Here is a 21704-nt window from a genome sequence, read left to right as displayed (position 1 = left end):
ACCCACAGATTGTGGGCAGCCAGGGGGATCAAGGTGACTGTCCTTCCCTTCGTAGATTCTGAAGGAAACAGTATATCCCGTCCCACTCTCGCAAAGTTTATATAACTTTACACCGTACCTCGCTCGCTTGGACGGGATATACTGTTTGAAGTTCAGTCTACCCTTGAATAGGACCAGGGACTCGTCTACAGCCACATTTTTGTCGGGGGTATAAATTTCAGGGAATTTACGTGAAAAATAATTAATAATGGGCCTCAATTTATATAAACGGTCAAATTGGGGGTGCTCTCTAGGGGGGCATTGGGAATTGTCGGTAAAATGTAAAAATCTTAGGAGCCCAAAGTACCTGTTCCGGGGCATTATTTGGGAAAAAGCAGGGGTGGATATTACGGGATCTGTGCTCCAATAGGAGCGTATCGTGGGCTTTTTCACAATGCCCATCATAAGGGTCAGGGCCCAAAATCTTTTAATTTCATGGGAGTCAGTGGGGTACCAGGTCTGGCTTCTGTCTCCTTGGTCAGCTGCCTGACACTGGGCTGCATAGAGGTTTGTTTGAGCTGCTAGCAGCTCAAAAAACTCGGGGGCAAACATTAAATGGAAAAATGACTTTGGCTCGCTAGCATCGATGTCACATCTGATGCCAGGAGTCGCAGTAAAAGCAGGGATTACTGGGTCTATCATATTTGGGGGCACCCAATTATATTTAGAGTCAGGCTCTCCACGCCTGGCTTTGCCAGATGGACCCTGGCCATCATCGTCTTCCTCTGACTCGTCATTATCTGACGCACAGCAGGATTCCTCAGATATTGGATCAATATCTGATGCAGTCAGAGTGGCCTCGGCGTCTGACGCCGTCAGAGTGGCCTCGGCGTCTGACGCGGTCAGAGTGGCATCGTCATCAGACTGAGTGAGGCAGTCATGAGCCTCCTCAGCGCTGAAGACATGTTGCGCCATTGTACCTACCTGGCCAATTTCTAAAACACTACACTATCCCCAATATATAATGTGGTTTTGCACTAAGCACTGCAGCTCTGCAAAACGAACTCTCTCTGTCTCTATCTCTCTCTCTCTCTCTCTCCCCCAGTGTCGCACATCCGGCAGTAATGTCACTGACCTGGATGTGGTTCAGTCCCCCAAGGCTAATGACACACCAAGTTGTTACAGGGGATCGGGCTGCAGGGGGGGGTCCAGGCTGTCAAACGACAGCCTGTTCTCCCGTGCAGCGGCAGGGATGTGTTCCTGACGCTGCACGAAAGGCTAGACGTCCCGGTACGTCTATAGGGGATTGAAGGGGTTAAGGGGTGAAATAAACCATAGCCAATTGTTTCTTATTTTAAGCACAGCTGCCTTAAATGTGACAACAAAACTATTTAACAATCAAAAAGTTAGCACAGCATCAGGACTATTTTTTATATTGATAGTTTACATCTTCATAGCAATTATCTTTGCTACATTGTTTTGTGTTAGCTACGGTATATTCCACGCCTCATTGAGCTTGATTGAAAGTGTTGTTACCTTTCAAAGAACAAATGCAGCCATGCATAGATTTCCTTGAAGAAACACTCAATAGGAAATGGGGAGGCCGAGGGAATTTTTTTTATTTTTATTTCACAGGACTTATGAACAAATGGCATGACTATTCCTTTCCAATGGAATTGTTCAATTGTTTAGTACATTATTTAGTAAATTACACATTTTCTAATAAAATTAGCATAAAAGCAGTACCTACCACCTTGCCTAAATTGTGAATTTTACAATTCTATATGTCTAATGGTTTGCAGAGTACAAATATATATATATATATATATATATATTAAAAACCAAGTTTTGTGTACATAGACGGAATTGCTGTCTTAGTTTAATGTTTTCAAGATCAGCATGATAAATATTAAGAAGCCATGAACTATATGGTACAACAGAGAACTATATCCAGGCTGTACAAGTCTGCATTAAGATCACAATTTGATCTGTATTCTTGTGGTTTCCAAGGACAAAGACAAAAATATTGAAGGATTGGAATCTGTTGCTTACATATCTCTGTTACAGGTACTGCACTGCCACCTACTGGGCATTAAGTGATATGACAATACTGCTTTGAGAGAGACTCAAAATGAGGATTTCTATTTGTATCTGGACAGTACATAATACAATGCTTAGATTCTGACTGATTTGACTAAACCTAAATCTGATGCACGTCCATCCCTTGTTTCTCATTGCCTTCAATATAAGCCTTTGGCACACCTGTGACATACACATAGGGGTCACCATTGAGCCCAAACTTAAAGGGGCTCTACTACTCCCTATTCCATTTGGTTGGTCTGTATTTATGTCAACACACAGAACAGGTTGAGCCCGATTTCCAACGAATGCACAGATCAGGAGTAGTCGGACAAGGGATTTACTCTGATGAAGGCTCTCATTTCTCTTTTACCCCTGCTACAGCACCAACAATAATGGCCCATGGAACTCCCTATAGAGGGAGCACTATATAATTATACCTCTGTCACACTACTGATGTGATCTTACATTATGGGACCAATTCCCTAACTTCCAATGGGGTGCATAAAACAGAAATCTTATCTAAAGAAACGAAGAAAAGAAATAATTTCTAAATATTCTAATTTTTGCAAGCTTTTATGCCAAAATTTTATGCCACACTGGTGTGATTGTTATGCTTCAGAATTAACGTGACTAAAAATAATAGATCAGTACAACACAATGTAGGGGCAAAATAGTTGATACTATGTTTGATGTACATAGGTATTTAAAAAATATCAGGGCGGCAACTAACGATAATTCAGTGAACAAACTGTGTCAAAAACAAACAGCAGAATAAAAAACGTTAAATGTACATTAACATGTGTCATTGTACTCTGCGCACACAATACTTTTATCTCTATCACAATGGCATTTCTCGAATCGCCATCTTATTTTACTATGCCATAAAAGCTATATTTTAAAAGTACAAGAACCCAAACACAATATTTCTTAAACTAGGTTTTAATATCTAAAAGTTTTACTAGTAAATATTAATTCACATGTAAACTATTTTTTCATATTTACTATGAAACTATGATTGAGAAAAATGCATTTTTTATTTCATTTGCCAACCTGGCCCCCCAGTTATGCACATCTGCCTCATGGCTTGCCACTGTGTCCCCAAGGTATGCCTTATACCTGCCTATATGCCACTCTGCCTCCCAGACACTCCCTGGTGTCTAGTGGAGGCAGCCAGTGGACGTCTGTGCGATGCGTGTAGACAACCTCTGCTGCTGCCTGCCAGCACCACGCAGACTTCACTCTGCTGGCAGGATCCAGGTCCCCTGCAGTGCTGCGATGGATCTGGATCTTAGTCTTATAGCCCGACCTCTATTTGAGGTTGGATTATCAGACGAGGGGTATTTTTCACAGCATTTTTTCTGAAAAAACATCTTATATCCGAACATTGTAGTACAGTGCATTGTAGTACAGTGCACCCTTGTGTGAGTGTAATGGTATAGCACTAAAGAGGAGTTGTTAAGGTGTAATATGCAAGTTTGTTGATTAATGCACATAATTAAGAACTATCTCAAACTGATCAGGACAAAATAAGGATCCTTACACTACCTCCTTCTAGTTCACTTAAGCAGGGTCCTCCTGTTATGCTTCTGTAAGTCAAAATTGTTATGTGATGCACTAATTGCTATTATCTGTTAAACAATTGAAAAATACTGCAAAATATGATGGAACTATATAAATGATTCTTTAGCAGATCTCAAAGATTTAAGAGTGATTTAATCATATAAAGGTTTCTTGAGCACGTTGAGCAGTAAAAGTAGCAGACGTCACATATGGAGGCAGAATCATAGGCTACTGAGATTTTCATTTCAGGGCATATAATTCTGTAATAGAGGTTTATTTAAAAATCCGTAAGAAAACATCAGGTTTCAACCAGAATAATGGTACATGATACAGGTATATTATTAGGAATATTTATTAGAAGCAAAATGTGAAAGCATTTTGTATCGCTACATACAGTATCTGTGGGAGCACAACAAGCTTTAATAAGAATTGAGTGTTTCTAAAATACGTATGTAGCATAAGACTTCCAAATACAGTTTGATACATTCAGATAAAAATATAATTTAAGATATTTTTGTATTTGGTTTGGAAGCAAAACATAAAGGTGAACGTCTAGATGTCTTGGTCTAATCCCAGGACTAAATTGAACATGCTGAATCCAAAATATTATTTCTGCCTGTAACTCATTTCCTCAAGCCCAGCAAAACCAGACCATCTTCTGCTTTGTGGATTATAAAAGATACATCATAGAAGTCTAAAGTCTCCCCTTTGTGATACATGGCATTTAAAATAACAGAAGAGAAGCACACAATGAGTTCCCATATTTGCTTAGAGACAACTCTGTGAGCAATAAATATTAAGAATATAAGTGAAGGTGATTCATTTTTTGTATTTTATTTTAATACGTGCTTATTGTGCTACTGTAAGTATACATTTTTTTTCTGAGATAACCGTGGTTTGTAATACTGCTACCATAAGTGCAAAAATTTGTGTTTGTGAGAGTATAAAAATAATTAAATCTGTCCTGTAAATAAGTGAGAGTTCTATATTAAAATAATCAGGTGAGCACAACAGAAGATGGTTTTGATTGGTATGAGGAGTAAGGCCAGGAAAGTTCTAGTTCTTTCATAGTTACAGAATACTACTCTGAAGATGATCAGATAGCCTCTAGGTAGCAGAATAACTTAGAGCTGTGGTAGTGAATCTTAGTCCCTACAGCAGGATGGTCTAAGTGACCAGCGAGTAAAACGGAGCGATGATGCTGAGCTATAGCATCCCCTTATATCATAGTCAACTTGTGCGAGGAGCCACAAGAAGATTCACCTCTGCTGGAGAGATTGGAAAACGCAATGGGGACACCATATTGCCACAATAATTTGTCAAACTCACAGCACACAACTTACTTGGTCTATTAGGCTGAATGATCATAGTAAGAGTTGTAGACCACAGCAACTAAAATGAAAAGTCCCTTTATTTAGAAGTCTATTTACAGCTTTGTTTTTCATCTCAAGAGAAAAATCTACACGCACAACATTAAAGCACAAAAACGAAACAAGTTGCCTCGTAAAGGAACAAAACTGAAGAAGTTCAGTGAATGGATAGATATTGTCTTAACATTTATTATTTGGCTGATATGTATAGACACGCTCATTCGGTTATTCTTACACACACATTTCTCCTACAGAAATAAAATACCATAAAACTTTAGTGGTGTCTAATTAAAAAACAAAAACACAAAACACTAGTGCCCTTTTAAAGATAATTTAAATAAACTAAAGTCTCAGTGTTCATCTTTTTTTTTTTACATTATAAAAAAACACTAGGTTCCTACTTTATCAATGACATGAAATAGTTTTGCAGTGCTCCATAATACAAGTTATTTAATAATATGGCATAAACAAGCTTTTTGCCAGCAAGGCGGATGATATTTTTAATTTGACAGTGACCTTTAAATCCCAGGAAGCTTTTTTAAAGAACTCCCAGTGTTCCTAGTGAAACAGTGAAGAAAATAAAATGAATTGCGCCTTTAACACATAACCGAGGATTGTGCAAAGCCAGCATAAGACAGCAAATAAGTCTATTACACTAAGGTGGTGAAGGACAATCACGTTATCTCTGTCGGAAAATGTTCTATAACTGAAATAGTTTTGCGTGTCCCCTAACCGTATTGCATGCTGCTTTTAATATCTGCAGTACTCGCTTTACTATGAGAGAAGTAATAATAGTAAAGACCTACTAAGACGTTTTCAGAAATATTCATTGAAATGTCTAGACCATTGGTCATTTTGCAGCTCGTTTCTCTTGATCCCCCAGAGATCTATTTCATGTTCAGTGCATTCAGAACCCCTTTCCCACCACAATTGTTTTCATTTAATGTACATTATTAGAAGTTAATTATCTACAATAGTACAACAGTAATGACTGTATTAAGTCACTTGTTTTTAGACACAATATAATACTTATTTACATATTTATATATATATTTTTTTTAATTTCTCATCTAGGCACAATGTTGATTTGTCATTATAAAGGAAAAAAAGCAGAGGATTGGAGCTTTAACTCAAGTCTGAGCCCAAGAAAGCGTGAGGCCAATGTTGTGTCCAGTGTGAAAAAGTTAAGTTTTCAGGAGATTCTTCAACGCAAGCTAGTTTGTTTAGGCAACTTGGCTCCCATAAGAATGTCTGATGTCATGGCAGATGGTCCTTTCATTTGCATGCTGGACCCTACCATGGTTGGGAAGCTGCGATTCCTACGGATGCCAGAGTTTAGCTGAAGGCCACCTATGGCACTTGTCACAGAAGGATAGCTCAAAGGTAGACCTTCCTGTATCAACCCACCAGAGACATAGGCCCTCATTGGTCCCTGTGCACCACAAATAAGAGGCCTATGACTTTCACGAAGAGCAGACATTTGTGCTGGTCCTGAGACTTTGGCAATCCCAAACTTCTTCACTTTGTCCACTAGGTTAAGGTTGGATACAGAGACATCTGTTTGGCTTTCACTACTTCGTATGCTCTTCTTTTCTCGCACCTCTTTTAGGATGGAGCTGGCAGGTTTGGAAGCAAGGAAATTATCATAAGGTGGGCTGGTGCATTTAAAGTCCAATGAGGGAGGAGAAGAGCTAGGTGTCTGCATAGGTGAGTTTGGAGGGGTGGAAGGTATAACAGTCATTTTTGGAAGTGAACTGACATAAGCCTTTCCAGCCCTGTCCCAGCTCTGAGGGTTATACACAGCGGCAGAAATTCCCTGTTCTTTCAGTAGCCTCACCAGCCCTAAAGATGTGCTCATAGTGGTTGTTGACTCCCTGAGATTGGTGAACGATTCAGCCAAGCTCAGGCGCCGAGGTGTGCAAGGGGTGCTAGCTGGAGTTGATTTAAGATTGCTAAAGCTGCTGCAAGCTGGAGTGGGCGCTGAATTAAGGCTGCAAAAAAGTTGGGAGAAAAAAAAAATTCTAGTTAAAATAACACTACTAAAACATCAAACCCTGCACAGAGTTAGAAAATACATTTAGAAACAACCCGCAAAAAAACTACATGCACATTTGGCATTTCACTATAACACACAAAACACATATAAAATATGTAACACCAAACAAAAAAAAAATCTACTATAAATATGAATATTGGAATTGTATGCACTTCATTCAGATTAAATGAGCAAAAAACCCACTGCTGATGAGTTCGTTTTATAAGACATTTTGAATATTTTATTTTGTCTTTGTCTCATGGTAACAAGTATGTTGGCACAACCTGTGGTGTCACAATGCTATAAATGTAACATGGGCGAAGAGGGGCCTGGCATCATACCAAACATGTCACGTGCACTCAGCTATCCCATTTGGGAAGCATACTATGTCCTGTATGCCAATCGTACACAATTGGCAAGGCCCATGGAGCCTGAAACATACAGTACATCTACAGTTTGGGGTACTTGTGTTTCAGATTCCCTCTATAGATCACAAACCTGAACAACCTCTATGATTGCAATTTGTCAGTGGCGTGCACAGCAGTTTTTACATTGATGCAAAAACTGTAAGAATACAACACGAGTTCAATCTGAGGCAGTTCATGTAACCACATTACAATAACACCCTAAGCCAAGCAAAGACCGAACATGCATGTGTGAGGATTTATTTAGTCAATATTAAAGAGTTTATTATACAGCGCCCTGAGAGAGCGTTTGCACCCTTATCGATTTCTTCTATTTTTGCTTATTTGTCACATCTAATTTTAATTTAAGACAAAGATAAGCCGATAGATAAACCTATATCACCCATGTGAAAAAGTAATTGCCACTTAAACCTAATAGCTGGTTGTGCAACTCTTGGGACAACAACTGCAGTCAATCATTTGCGATAACCGACAATGGCAATTTACATCGCTGTGGATGAATTTTGGCCAACTTGTCCTCCTTGGAAGAATTGGTTTAAATCAGTCACATTGGAGGGTTTTCAAGTCTTTTTAAGGCCATGCAAAAGCATCTCAATCGGATTCGATTCAGGACTCTTAAACTAGGCTACTCCAAAAGTTTAATTGTGAGCCATTCAAAGGTGGACCTGCTTGTGTGCTTTTGACCATTGTTCTGCTTTTTTTCTTCTAGAACATGAAATCGTTATTTTAAAACTGCATTGTGTGTTTACCTGGGTTATCTTTCACAAAATATTAAAATTAGTTTGATTACCAGAAACCCTTAAGTGCGACAAATATGCAACAATAGAAGAAATTGGAAGGGGCAAATATTTTTTTGACAGCACTGTATAGTGAGAGAAGAATCCTGACGGATGGAATACCGCAACCTGTCTGTATAAGTAAGCTTAGTTATTGTTAGCATAAGAACACAGTCAGTGTTCAGACAACTTAGGTTAGCTGGTGTCACAAATGCTAGTTTGTATTCTAGAGTGACACGGCCAGTAGACAGGCCACTGCCACCTTTGCTCACCCCCTGCAATGCTCAGTCATAGTGTGTGAACTATCTTTCCTCTCAGCAAAACCTGGTATAATGTAGTTTCTTCCTCTTCCTCAAATGACCTGTGAAGAACCAGGCATGGTTAAGGAAGTCTACAGGATCTGTATTGCCTTATACACGTCTAGAGTACCTTCGAGTTAGTTGTAAGAGAATAGAGAGATATTTTCAGGCAAAATGTAAGACAGACTGGAAAACAGCTTTGCGCAGAACATTTTATTTCAAGGAACACTTTAGACAGGCGCGGTGGGTAACTTAGATAGCTTTTAGTGCACCATCAGTGCTCTATTCACAATTATTCCATATAATTGTCTTAATATTGTGATTAGACACCCATAAAACTAAGACCCATTACAATTACTGCAACAAAATATCAATACATATATTAATAATCATCAGACTGAGACACTTAAATAAAATTATAGAACATCTGATGATGACGATGACTGAAATGTCCCTGAAAATAGTATAAATTAGGAAGAAATGAGTCTTGAAATTTAGGGGAAAAAGCTGAAAAGCTGCACTTTGTTGACAATACAGGTTATAGTGCTTAAGGACGGATAATGGGGAGAAAGCAGTGCTTGATGTTCCTGCAATATGGCCAAAAAGAGAAGCTTCCCGTTCATGTATGGCAACTACAGGGGCCTCCTAACCAGGTATGATGGTATAGAGCTATCAGATGGACTTCCTAACAGGTATGACGGTAAAGGGGGAGCAGTCCACCCGCCTCTTGGCTCATCAAGCCTCAAGCATTCATCCATCTCCGCACATGCTCAGGATCTCCCCAAATGAGCACGTGCATCAACAATGTATTTCTCTCAGGCCTGTACTTGAAGGCAATGTTAAATGACTTCGTACCACACAAATCTGGTAACTCTTTCTAACATGCTTTTCGCAGATTTTATACATTTGCCTGGAAAGTCACACAATAGTATCATCGGTTACATATTTACCTTGGTTGCTTCCCTAGGCCTGCGCACCCTTCCATGTTCACCATGTCTGCGGACCACGGTATACATCATATCCAGGTGCTTCATGACCAAGACGTACCTTGTAAAGCAGTCTATGGAGACTGAGCTGACTCAGCACAGTCTCTGTAGGGTAAATGGGCTGGTTGGGAAGATCAGAGATCTCACTTGTAACTGGCCCATTGAGCAGCGCCACACACGGTGGGGCCCGATCATCCAAGAGGGCAGTTTGTCCAAGGCCTAGGTCAGACTATGTTGCTACTATAGTAGGAGCCATTTTTTGGAGCCAAGATAATGGGGCTCTGGACAAACCTGGTCTAGTGGCTTTCCCAATGGAATGTGCTTGACAAAGAAGTATATTACCCATGGGTGAAAACTGCTAGTCAAGTACAATTACTGCCAGAGACAATGTATGGTCTGTGGGATCACTCTGTATAGTAAGAGGAAGAAGTGGAGATGATGGGTCATTAGTAGGTATAAGGCTGATAAATTAGAAACTCTGCTTTGTCATTGCTAATCTGAGATTTTTCCTCACTCTGTGTTCTTGAGGTACTGGCAACGGGCATCTTCCAACCAGCACAATATACTTCTACTGCCCATCAACTTATTTTATGTTGCCTACAAAATCCCTAAGTCAGTCTACCTCTGTGCGGCCCATTGTCTGCATCTTCACAGTCTCTGTGCATCCTTTAATTTGTTTGTCGTTCAGCAGCCACATTTGTCAAAGCAAAACATTTGTAGAACTTTGGAAAAAATAATCTATGTATTTGGGAATATCAAAAATCAACAAAGTTAAGGAAAAGGTTTCCTAAAAACCTAATAGATTCTAGTTCCTGGAAATTGTAAGAATCTACCTTTATCATCAATGACCAATTCCCACTAAAAAGGTGGGCATTTCTTGATGACTTAGCATGTGATGAAATGAATTAAAGAAAGACGGGTTAGAGCCTATTCCTTTTAGGAGTTATGAAATAACAGAGATTAGCAAATTGGAAAATAATTGTTAAAATGAATACATCTACTAAAAAAAGATTCCCCTACATCTAATTCTCTTCTAAATGCAGCCCTGTGTTGTACTTTAGTATTAGTGGTAGTACAAAAAACACAAAAAAAACAAAGATAAAAGCAACCTGTTTTAAATATAATGCATAAATCATAAACGCTACCCAACAGTGTGGAATATGTAAAAAATATAATTCTGATACAAAGCCTGAAAAGTGATAACATCACCATACCAACCCATGAAATGGACATACTGCTTGGTGATTTTCTAAAATAAAAGTTAGATAAGTGGATCAGCCTCCCAACAGAAGTGGTAGAGGCTAATACTGTGAGGGAATTTAAATGTGCGTGGTGGTAGGCATAAAGCTGTCCTGAGACCAACTGAGGTCTGAGTCTTTCCATCATTAAAAATGGCCAAACTAGGCGGTCCAATAGTTCTTTATCTGCCTTTAACAACTTCTATGTTTCTATCTACCAGGTCTCCTGATTCTGGGATTCTTTTGTCCTGTCCGGATTGGAAGATTGGGAGAGGACATCACCGTAAGTAAAGCTATATTGCCCTCAGTTGGCGTTTTTGGTGAAGTCCTCTTCCCAGATTGGAGAGGACGTCGCCGCAGCGCCACCATTTGCGCTGATGAGGAAGTGGCAGGGAAGGTAGGGAAACCAAAAGAATAAACGAGAATGTGAGAGTGATTGAATGAGTGAGACCCAAAATTTGATACATTTGCAATTCATACGAACCGGAATGCACAAGTCTAATACACCTGTCCCAGGCAGCATACTAAGGTCAGAACAGAACATACACATCTATAATTTTATTGTAGGGAAGAATATTGACGTACTTAAACAACTCCTGCGAGAACGTCGAACTGGCACGATCATGCTGAAAACCCTGCTATGGCAATAAAAATCACTTTTCAAACTCTGTGTTTGAATTACTTCACTTTGTACATAATCTCCAATACAATGCCTGGCCAGCTAAGTTCCAAGCTAACACTTTGGTAAAAGGGCTTTAGTTTCAATGACAACAAAACAACATGGATAGGCGAAAATGACAAATCTTGGTTATTGTTGCTTGATATATCTCACCTTGGAGTGACTCGTGTGAGTTCATCAGACGGGTGCAGAATACGACAGGTGGTAAAGGTGTACGTTGAGTTCGTCTGAGACATGCACTTTCCAGGGTGGTGCACTAGGCAGATAAAAAAATAAAAAACAAGTGAGATAGCTGTTCACAGCTCTTATCCTCAAGCTAAATTATAAAAAGCACATTCACAATTATGAAAAATCTCGTAAGAAAATTATACATGTTCTCTTTAAAATGGAACGGTTACCTAAACAGTTTCTAAGTTCTTAAAAAGAACTTCTAGTTTTGTCTTTTGATTAATGTATTTAATAAAAAGGTAACCGGTCCATTTTAAACTGTGTTAGGAGTCCCAAACTTGACATACACTTATTACAATATTGTTATCGGTCATTCTGCAACCACCAATTCTTAAGACAAAATATTGGCTGGCTGGCTGGCTGTGATAAGAGTTGGCTGTGGTAAGAGTCCCTGCATAATTGTCTGCTTTTAGCTATTAAGCAAAACTCTTCTTGCATACTTGCTAAATGGTGTTATTACACTGTAAACATACAAGTCTACTAGGAAACATGCATTTATATGCAATTCAGATTCGCTCATTGGATCAACCCTCAAGCTAAATGACTCGGATGTGCCGTGTGGAACGCAGAGGGTTATTAAATCAAAATGTTAGGCAAATATATTTAACTCTTGAGTTATGGCTATGAATGTGTATGGATGAGTTTACATGATACATGATAATGAGCATTTCCAATGTAGAGTATTATGTTAATTAATGTACATCACAAGTTAATTATGTTAAAAGTATCAGAGCTCTAGCCAGATGTGAATGCCTCCCTTTGAAAGGCAAATGAAATGGAAAGCCCTACGCATTTGTTGTATATTAAAGACAAAATCTAACACATTCTAAGCAAGTCTGCAAGTCAGTACCAAAGAAGCCGACGGAAAGAAGGCACTACCGTTCCGGCAAGCAGTGCAATGAGGATGTAAATAAAGCAACCCCTTATCATGACAATTAGTTGGAAATTACAACTACCAAGAACCCTCATTGTAAGTTATTGCTGTGATTTGCAAAGTATTACTCCTTGGAAACTGTACATCCCATACACAACTTATTGATTACATTTTTTAGTACATTTTTTTAGTGCAAATGGCCTTTTCCAGTACCCCCATGTAAATGATGTTCCTAGCACCCCCTTGCAGCTCAGAGGCCTTGGTAGCCACTTCATTTGGCTATACTATACAGTCCAATTTATCCCAGGAAATTCCATTATTTTGCAGACCTCCAGAAACTCTATTTGGCATTTGAAAACACGCAAGATTTTAGCTCTTGATTAGATGTAAAGGCTGCTAAAAGTCAAGAGTCAAGCAAAGTTCTGAGCAGAAAAAAAGAAAATGATTGGTACAAATTTCACAAAGGAACCCAATCATGAGACGAAAGAAAATTTAGCAGATCAAGTGATTAGGCGTTGTAAGGAGCCTGCATACTCAACCTTGAAGCGTAGCGATCCATCGGCATGTTCTCTGGCGAATCAAGCACAAATGACATATGCGGGATCCGTGCACATGAACAATTAAACACACAAAATGTGTTATTTGCAAATTCCTTTTGAGGTCATCTCCAGTAGCGAGTGGCATAAAAATAGGATTTCATTCTTCAGGTTTTTTTTTCCCGGAAGAAATTACTCTAAAACCCCTTTATTAAATACTTCACAGAACCAGAATAATGATTCAAAACCACAGATGGCACACTGCTTTTTAAGAAACCTCTGGCATATAAGAACAGAACTGTTTAAAACAGTACAAGCTTCTGGGATTTTCTGTGGTTGATATGATGAAACAAACAATGTTCCTGCATCATCTAGACATTTTGGAGGCCAAATGGTTATATTCATTTTTGACTCTTTAGAAAGGCTAAAAGGTATAAGAACAAGAGTACGGGCATTCTAAGCTACTTTTTAAAATTACTTTATTTAGAGATTAAAATAAGACTATCTCACACATACCGTCATCATACTCTTGTATGATACCAATTCTTTTCAGCTCATTTATAACAAAACAAAAAAAAATGTGTACCATAGTTTTATGCCAGTCTAAGCTGCTAAAGGTACAGGAATTTTTTTTTTATTATTTTTTTTTTTTTTTAAATCTCATAAAAGAAAATCTAAAATTACTACAGATTTCACAAATACCAGTTGAATTCTAAAAAAAAAACCCCCAAAAAAATAAAAAAAAAACGGGTATAAAGCCACGTGTGGGATAAGGTCCTGAACAGCTTTCCACTAGCCACACAAACATCCGATCAACAATTACACCTCTTAATGAAATAAAATGGATTGCACTACATTGCAAAATATAAAACAAATAAAAAGGTTTTGATATCCATGAAATCTCTTTTAATATGCACTTTAAAAGTGCTCCTGTGTAAAAAGTAAATATAATTGAATTTAATTTGTACACATTAGTGCATAGGATTTATTCATATGTGCAAAAGCCATATTCAATATGGCAAAGGTTCCTATTTACACGCATATACAAATTACATTTTAATAAAAAGGTATTTTAAAAAAAATATATCAGACCTGCAGATTATGAAGTGAGAAAATGGGACAACTGCATATACATTAATAAATGTTAAAGATTATTAAGTTATTATTTTCAAGTAATGGTTTGACGCTAGATCACAATACCTCAGTACATATTGATCAGTGTTCATCTAGGAGATCTTGTAATTAAAAAAAAGCGGAGGTGAATATCTCCTCTGCCATTTCTTACAAGTGGAAGTGTGCTTTTGGTTATATATGATTATTTGGACAAAGTCTTCTCTTATTAAATGGTCTTTCCAACAACTGTACTAGGCCATCAAAACAATGAAAAAATAAGTTTACGTGTAAAATACACCAAGACTGAAAGCCGATAAGTGTGGTGAATCCATGTGGTCGTGTCCAAGTCAAACACAAAACTCTCAAAGCTGAAATATTTTTTTCCACCACGTGTGGAAGATTTACAGTTGCAGATTGTTTGGACTGCTTGCATCACATTAAAAAACACTTTACAGTCAACATCTACATTCAAATGGTTATAAAAACCTTCATAAAACCTATACCCACTTTTACAAGACTCCAATGTCTTTTAGCAGCCTTTCCACAAGATGACAGTGAACACTACTGTTATTAAAAGGACATCTGTCTTTTTTTTTTTTTTTTAATTTTAACAGTTTTAAAATCTTCCAAAAAATGACAGAAGTCCTCTTATACACATCTGAACGACGGCAAAACAGAATTTAACGAGACCTGCTAAATAATATTTTTTTAGCCAAACAACTCAATTTTTGTATGCCTTTATACACTTATGGTGATGTTGTGGTGTAGATGTGAAAATGGCCCAATACTTATTATCCTGTAAAGATGCCCATTTTACAGGACGGAAGGATGATCCCTCACCAGACCCCTCATCACCATCATCGTCTGTCGCTGGCTCTTGCAAATCCTCGGGCGCAGCCTGAGAATGGCTTGGACAATTCTTGCTCTTTGACACAGTCACTTGTGCTTGTGACCTCTCACCTGAGGTCTCTGAGTACTGGACGGGAGTCGAGGTAGTTAAATTCTTGAAAGGAATGTCACCTGTCTCATCTTCTTCATAGTCAGCAAAGCAGTACACATCCTCATGGTCGAGATCTAGCGTACGGAAGCCTTTGGTGACCACTCCAGGTCTTGGATCCAGAATACCTCCCAGGTGGGGCTGGGCCAGCTGCTGCCAGTGATGCAGTGTGGCAGAACCTAGAACGAGAAAACAAAACAAATATTTCATTCATAAAGTAAATATCTTGGATGACAAAATCAAGTAAATTAAAAAGCTCTTTCATTACAAACACAGACAATCCTGGTTACACAACTGAATTGATGCTACAGCAAAATTTGGTTCAAACGGATGCTTTCTAAAAGCTTCATCAAATCAGGATTAAAGGATGAGTGCTCACTGCGACGGTATTTATAAAATGGGATATGATAAAGTGTTTCAGGTTTGGTTACCGGGAAATTCAAGTTACTTGATGAATATGCTTGCTTGCACAGAATACCAGATGTCTACGGGAAAATGCGTTTCATTTTTATCCCAAAACCCTATGCAGACCTAAATTTACACAATATTTACTGTGCAGTAGAGGCATTTGTGCTTTCTATGCGGTTACACATTTAGTGGTTTCATTAAATTGTTAAAGGGACAGTTTAGTTCCCAAATGTTTTAATATATATTGCATGGTCTCCCATGAACTTTACTACATGCACAACAAGACGTGATCTATTCTGGTGGTAAAGAAAAAGAATTAAACCTTCTATCTCATTCCCCCCCTTACCACAGCTGCCTGAAGTGAACTGTAGCGCTGCTATTGAAAGCAGTCTGAGTAGAGGCAGACATCTACGCTAGTTGACCACTGGTGTTTGGCAGTCATGTGATAGGCTGCTGCTACTCCTCTCAACTTCAATGGGAGTGCTACAGAACATCCAGAAAGTGTACTTAAGTATGCTTCCTGCTTACACTTAATAGTTTCAATAGAGATCGCTTGGGGGAGGAGGAAAACGAGACATGAGACTAATTATCTAACTGCAATAACCTAATAACGCAAGCACCAATCAGTATGCATGAAAAAGGGCTGCGGTGCTCATTTAAAGGTTCTCCAGGGTTTCCAAAAATGCTTACAAATTATTGGAAACAAATGACTATCATTTTTAAGGCTGTACTGGAAACATGAGAACCTGTGATCTATAGTGAAATGTCTCATCTGCTTAACAAATAAACATCTTCATTGCACGCTGCAGGACAATGCTAGTCCTGCTCATCAAATGCTTCCTGTATCCACCGGCTATACTACAGGAAGCATTAGAGACACTTAAGCTTTAAAACGCATGCAATCCCTACTGTATGAAATCAGTGACCTTTTCACAAACTCATTTTAGCAGCAGAAGAACATTACATGTAAACAGAAAATTGCAGTTACCAAGTGTAAGTATAAATTTCAGGAAGCAATGGCTGAAATGCATTTATTCGACAATAAGGAGGATGTCTGCTTACGGTATTAAGCAACTAAGAAGCACACACAAAACTCTAGGTGGGTTGTAGGGACAGAAAATGATGCCCTTTACAGCAACCATTAAAAGAAACCAAAGTTAACAACTTGGTGTGAAGCAGATGAAAATGAATGCGAAGCAGACGTGATTAGTATGTGAAAATTATGTACTGGGAAATAATTTCCAGTATTGCATTAATGTTGTTTTTCATGTGAAACAGAAGAGAGTCTTATTAAACTAAGTGCAGAAATGTTTCCCCCACCCAAGATGTGTCAGAATTTAAGGGGGAAAAAATGGTATGTTGCAAAGGAAAAAGAAGCAAGATAAGCGTACAGAGAAGGATTAAGCAACAGCACGAGGAAGTTTGCGGGGGAATTAGGGAGCGACAAGTTTGTGGGTCTGCTGAAAGTAACTAAACCTTGGAAACTAAGGTGACGCCATCAACAGAGCACTTACTATGGAACATAAGCAACATTTCCTAATGAAAGCACCTTAAATGACAGTACTAGACCAGCTGTTTGAATTTGAAGGACTCATAAGTCCTAAAATCATTATTTCAGGCATTAGCCAGAAAAAGATAGATTATGTATCTAGTAGTTTCATAAATGCTGAAACATGCGCCAAGTTTGGGAATTTTTGTAGGAAACATAGTACAGAAGACGAAGCATGAATTCTATCTTTTGCAATACAATGTGAAAGAAAAGGTATTACAGGAGCCATTGGATTCTACTGCAAGACTTCCAGATAAATACATACCACAATGGTCTCATCACCTAGAACACACCCTGCACACATTTATGCTTGATCTGTATGCATGGTGAGCTTGCAGGCAATAAAAGAGGAAAGGAATGGAGATCAGTACTAAATAATATAAACAGAAAAAGACATGGAAAAGTAAAAGCCTGTATAGTAAAAGGAAAATATAAAGGTAACCTGCCAAGAGCTTAATAACAAAGGCAAATTCCATAGTCAGTGGCATCTCGAGAAAGACCATCAGGTCTCTGGTGATTAACATACCAACTGCATAGAAGCAATGAATGAACTTGTGAACAGTCCACAGCCAATCAGGGTGGTGTAAAGCTGGAGGAAAACTTCTGGCAGGTTTAATTGCACCTTTGAAACCAAGAAGTGCTAAACTGAGTGGAATTCATGCACACGCACACACAACTCAAATTAACAGGTGGAAACGTAAACCAACAAAAATATGTGCGCAAGAAAAACAGTGAAAGAAAGGAAAAGATGGAAACAAGTTGAGGACAATATAGCGGAAAAGATTTTATTGAGGAGAGATACAAGTGGACAAGTATTACAAGATCATCTCAAAAGTGAAAAGTCAGGAACAGCAAAATAGCCGAGATACCTCCAATGAGGACACTCGACCAGAACCTAAAGAGTTTTGCTTGGTTTAAATACAGACATATTAAATGCTGTGCTTTATGAAAAGTACAAAGGAAACTTGATTCTATCTTCTAAGCATGAAAACACTATATCTGACCATGGCTAGAGTGCCAAAGGGTTAGTCAGGCTTGCTATGGAATACTGACTAAATAAAACTGGTGTGTCCTTTTAATTTGCACATTTTCTGTTTACTACTCTAATTATATGAACATAAACAGTACTAACCATGGCTTCCAAAGATCATAAGATGTTTAGAGGCTGGGACATCCCTTTTGACTATCATTTAGATTGTGGTCACTACAGAACAAGACACCTAGCACTAAAGAAAGACTTAGAGTTTATCTGAATGGCGCAACTTTAATGAAGTTACCGAGAACAGCCATATAGAGAATAAAATGAATTACTGTAGTAGTGCTACTGAAAATGTAATGGTGTCAGGTGATGGTCATCCACAGTTTAGCAGTATTTAAGAATATTGCCATTTTTCAAATCTGACGTAATCTGACAAAGCATGGAACCAAAAACATGGGTAGCCAATATATAGCTCCAGCAGTGCACAAATAGATTCTATATAACTATATGGCATATTCTATAAATAAATGCATTCACTGAAGAGCCAAGTCTGATCTGCATTAAGTGATTCATACTCAATATTTCTGACAAAACATACAGGTGCATTTTGTACACTAGTAGGCAAAGACTAACATATATAACACAGAATTTAAATTCAAAAAGTGTTTCAAAATATTTCAAACAAACACCGTGGATGACTATCCCTAAAATAGAAAGAATGTGAGTTGTGTAAAGTGCCTGCTTTCTGGTGATGGATGAAAGACCATATCGAGTCGCTAATTAAAACAGAGAAGGGCCGAGGCCCCTTGTCACCTTCTAGGGGCTTCACAATCTGCAGTTTCTCTGGCAAGTAGGAGCGGCTTCCATAGGACATTCCCGAGATTCCCGTGAGCTCTGATATCCGAGAGTGGGTTCCCAAGGACATGATGCTATCTGTCGGGGTTACAGAACCACTGTGGATCTCTCCCTTCTCAGCCAAGCTACGTAGCTTCCTCTCCTGATCATCTTCAAAGAACTTTCGCTCCAGGATGAAGTTCTCGCGGCGAAGAGAGAGGCGTCGCAGAGCCGTCTCTAGGTCGTTGGAACCAGGGGTACCTGGTGTGCCAGGCTTCTTGTTTTTATCTCCATCTCTGAAACATATGAAGTAATAGTCAGCTACACTCCGGAAAGAAAATATGAACCTGCAAATAGAATATGGAGTCCAGAAGTCAACTTGATTTTGGAAAGGACTTTTGAGAATTTATATCTTACCACACATTCCTTTTCCAAATATTACATTAGTAGAGTTGCACTATGGATTGTCCCTCAAAGAAGATTTCACATACCATATACCAATTTAAAGTGGAAGTCATTTGGATAAATCTAATGGTCATTGCGACAACATGTGTAAAAATGTTTACATGCTCATGAAATCATCTGAACTACTCCAAAAAGGGAAAAACACATTACTGTCAATTGCACACCAATGTGATTACTAAAATGGCATATTTAAACTGGATTTAGCAATCAGGAAAACTGGCCACATTGGGTGCTCCGTGACAATATATTTAGCAAACGTGTAAAAATACAGTGACCAAACAAAACTATCAGAGCCAAGATAAGGTACTAACATGCAGTCAGATTCTGTTTCCAAGATAATGCTGTTGGTTTTGTTATCAATTACAATGTTGGAGATGTCGCCACCATACAGACTGGAACGTGGAGTGCTGACACAACTTGACATCAGAGAGTTCATTGCAGATGACTGGTTAGATCCAGGGATGTTCATTGGTGATGGAGCCAATGATCTCTGCTTGACCACCTGGTTCACACTCCGCACGGTCTCAAACACCCGCTTGTTCAGATTGCCACTAGAAGAAAAGCAAGAGAAAGGAAGGTCTTCAGAAGAGCAACAAAAAGTCCAAGTGTGAAATGTTATTGTCTGATGCATTTTGAGAATTAAAATTGCATTTTAACAATTTAGGAGAACCACAAAAGGATCAAACATGAAGGATGAGCTTCTTAGAAAGGCTTAAGCTTGCAGTAGAAATATAACATCTGTGCATGGACATAGAGCATTTCATTTATTTTAATGTATATAAAATTTGATTATTGTTTGTAATGATACACAGACCTAAAATATTTGCATTCAAAATTTCTTATGTAAACACAATGCAATGTTAATGCATCAACATGATTAAACTTAAATTGTATTTTACGAGGGAAAAATATTTTTTCCTAAAATGAGTGCCAAGAAGGACGATTAAAAAAAATATGAAATGCTCGTACTTCATTTCAGGGGAGTCAGGATCATCCATTTGCAGCTCTTTCCTCATGGATCCCTCTATTTCAGCAGCTAATGAATCCTGTAAAAATGAACGAGTATGGATTTTTGCAGAGAAGACTTCACTATACAGTGTTAAAAAATAAAGAAGGGGTCTAATACAGCTATTCTCAGACCATATCAGTGGTAGGTATCTTCAAGCAGCTGGTAAAGGCTGGTTTCCAGGTGAAAGGACTAGAAAGATTGTAGCACTTTGTAGACCACATGTTATAGTAGTGTTATGAAATGTGACAGCAATACGGTTAGAAATGATAAAGGTCAGTTAGTTCTTCCTACTGTATTTATGTGCTTTCCATAATGAACTGCCAAGATTAAATAATTCCATAGATACATACTGTCAGCATCTAATCTGAGCTTTTTCTTTTTCACCGGTTGACTGTACTACTGGCATCCCTCTTTAATTTCTTGATCTATTATGTCTTACTTCAATCATCGTGTACATATTAGGGTTTCCAATTCTTTTCGGATATGTTTTGTTAGTATAACCCTGTACCATTTTTCCAGTCCCTACATATTCGATGCTGGTACATAATAACTTCAACACCAAGTGCAAGATATTTTAAAAGCCAACGAGACATAATTGACCAGTCATCCTATACAACTAAGAAAACTATTCATCCCTTTTCAGCACAGGGGGTTCATTTTGCTCCTTACCATAGGGAATACACCCAGTGTGTGGTACCGTCGGGAGATGACATTGGGCATGGTTTTGTTTCTCAGGTTCTTCAGCTCTTCCTGCGCCTCGTGAAGCATCTCCATGCACTCTGCGTATTTGTCCTCCAACTCCCGTAGCTGCAATACCAAAGGTTAGTTATGCAAAAATGCAGTTAACCAATCTAAGGCTAATAATATACTTATTTCACAGTTACATTTATTCCCATGAATAGAAGAGATCTGCTACTTTACTATTTACCAAAAATGGCCTGAATGACTTCCAACATTTGCCACCTCCCAAAAGTGTTTACTTACAATAGGCCAATATGAAATCTTAAACTATGCCAGGCTATTAGAAGGTACTTGCCTCTGCCGTGAGCTGTCGCTGGGCATCTTTAGCTGCAGCCAAATGTTGCACAAGTTCTTCATTCTCAACCGTATACTGAAAGATACTTTACATTAGCGGCCGTTTGCTCTTCTAGGTAAAATATTTTTATCCTCTAGGTCACCGCGAGAAGTGAGAATAACATTTATTTAACTACTTCAAAACACTAAACTTATACCATTAGTTATGAAGATGTCTTACTTTGTATTTGTCTATATTATGTGTGTGT

At 38.4% G+C, this 21704-nt stretch overlaps 1 protein-coding gene across 1 annotated transcript in view; it reads right to left on the bottom strand.

Moving 5' to 3' along the window:
- Positions 1–6195: 6195 nt before the first annotated feature.
- The window catches only part of LOC149286622 (trafficking kinesin-binding protein 1-like), a 46234-nt gene continuing 30725 nt past the window's right edge, over positions 6196–21704 (bottom strand). The window contains exons 8-15 of the mRNA XM_089493820.1: positions 21458–21532; positions 21091–21228; positions 20382–20458; positions 19698–19963; positions 18927–19235; positions 15201–15356; positions 11583–11685; positions 6196–6982 (exon numbers count right to left, since the gene is read on the bottom strand). Of these exons, the coding sequence (XP_089349946.1) occupies positions 6196–6982; positions 11583–11685; positions 15201–15356; positions 18927–19235; positions 19698–19963; positions 20382–20458; positions 21091–21228; positions 21458–21532 (1911 nt within the window). The remainder of the gene's footprint in view (positions 6983–11582; positions 11686–15200; positions 15357–18926; positions 19236–19697; positions 19964–20381; positions 20459–21090; positions 21229–21457; positions 21533–21704) is intronic.

Source organism: Sceloporus occidentalis, unplaced genomic scaffold, assembly GCF_023333645.1.
Source record: "Sceloporus occidentalis isolate IW3139 unplaced genomic scaffold, rSceOcc1.0.p SCAF_67, whole genome shotgun sequence".
NCBI classification, from domain to species: Eukaryota; Metazoa; Chordata; class Lepidosauria; order Squamata; family Phrynosomatidae; genus Sceloporus; species Sceloporus occidentalis.
Note: the sequence above shows the minus strand (reverse complement) of the source record. Positions and strands in the feature narration are given on the sequence as shown.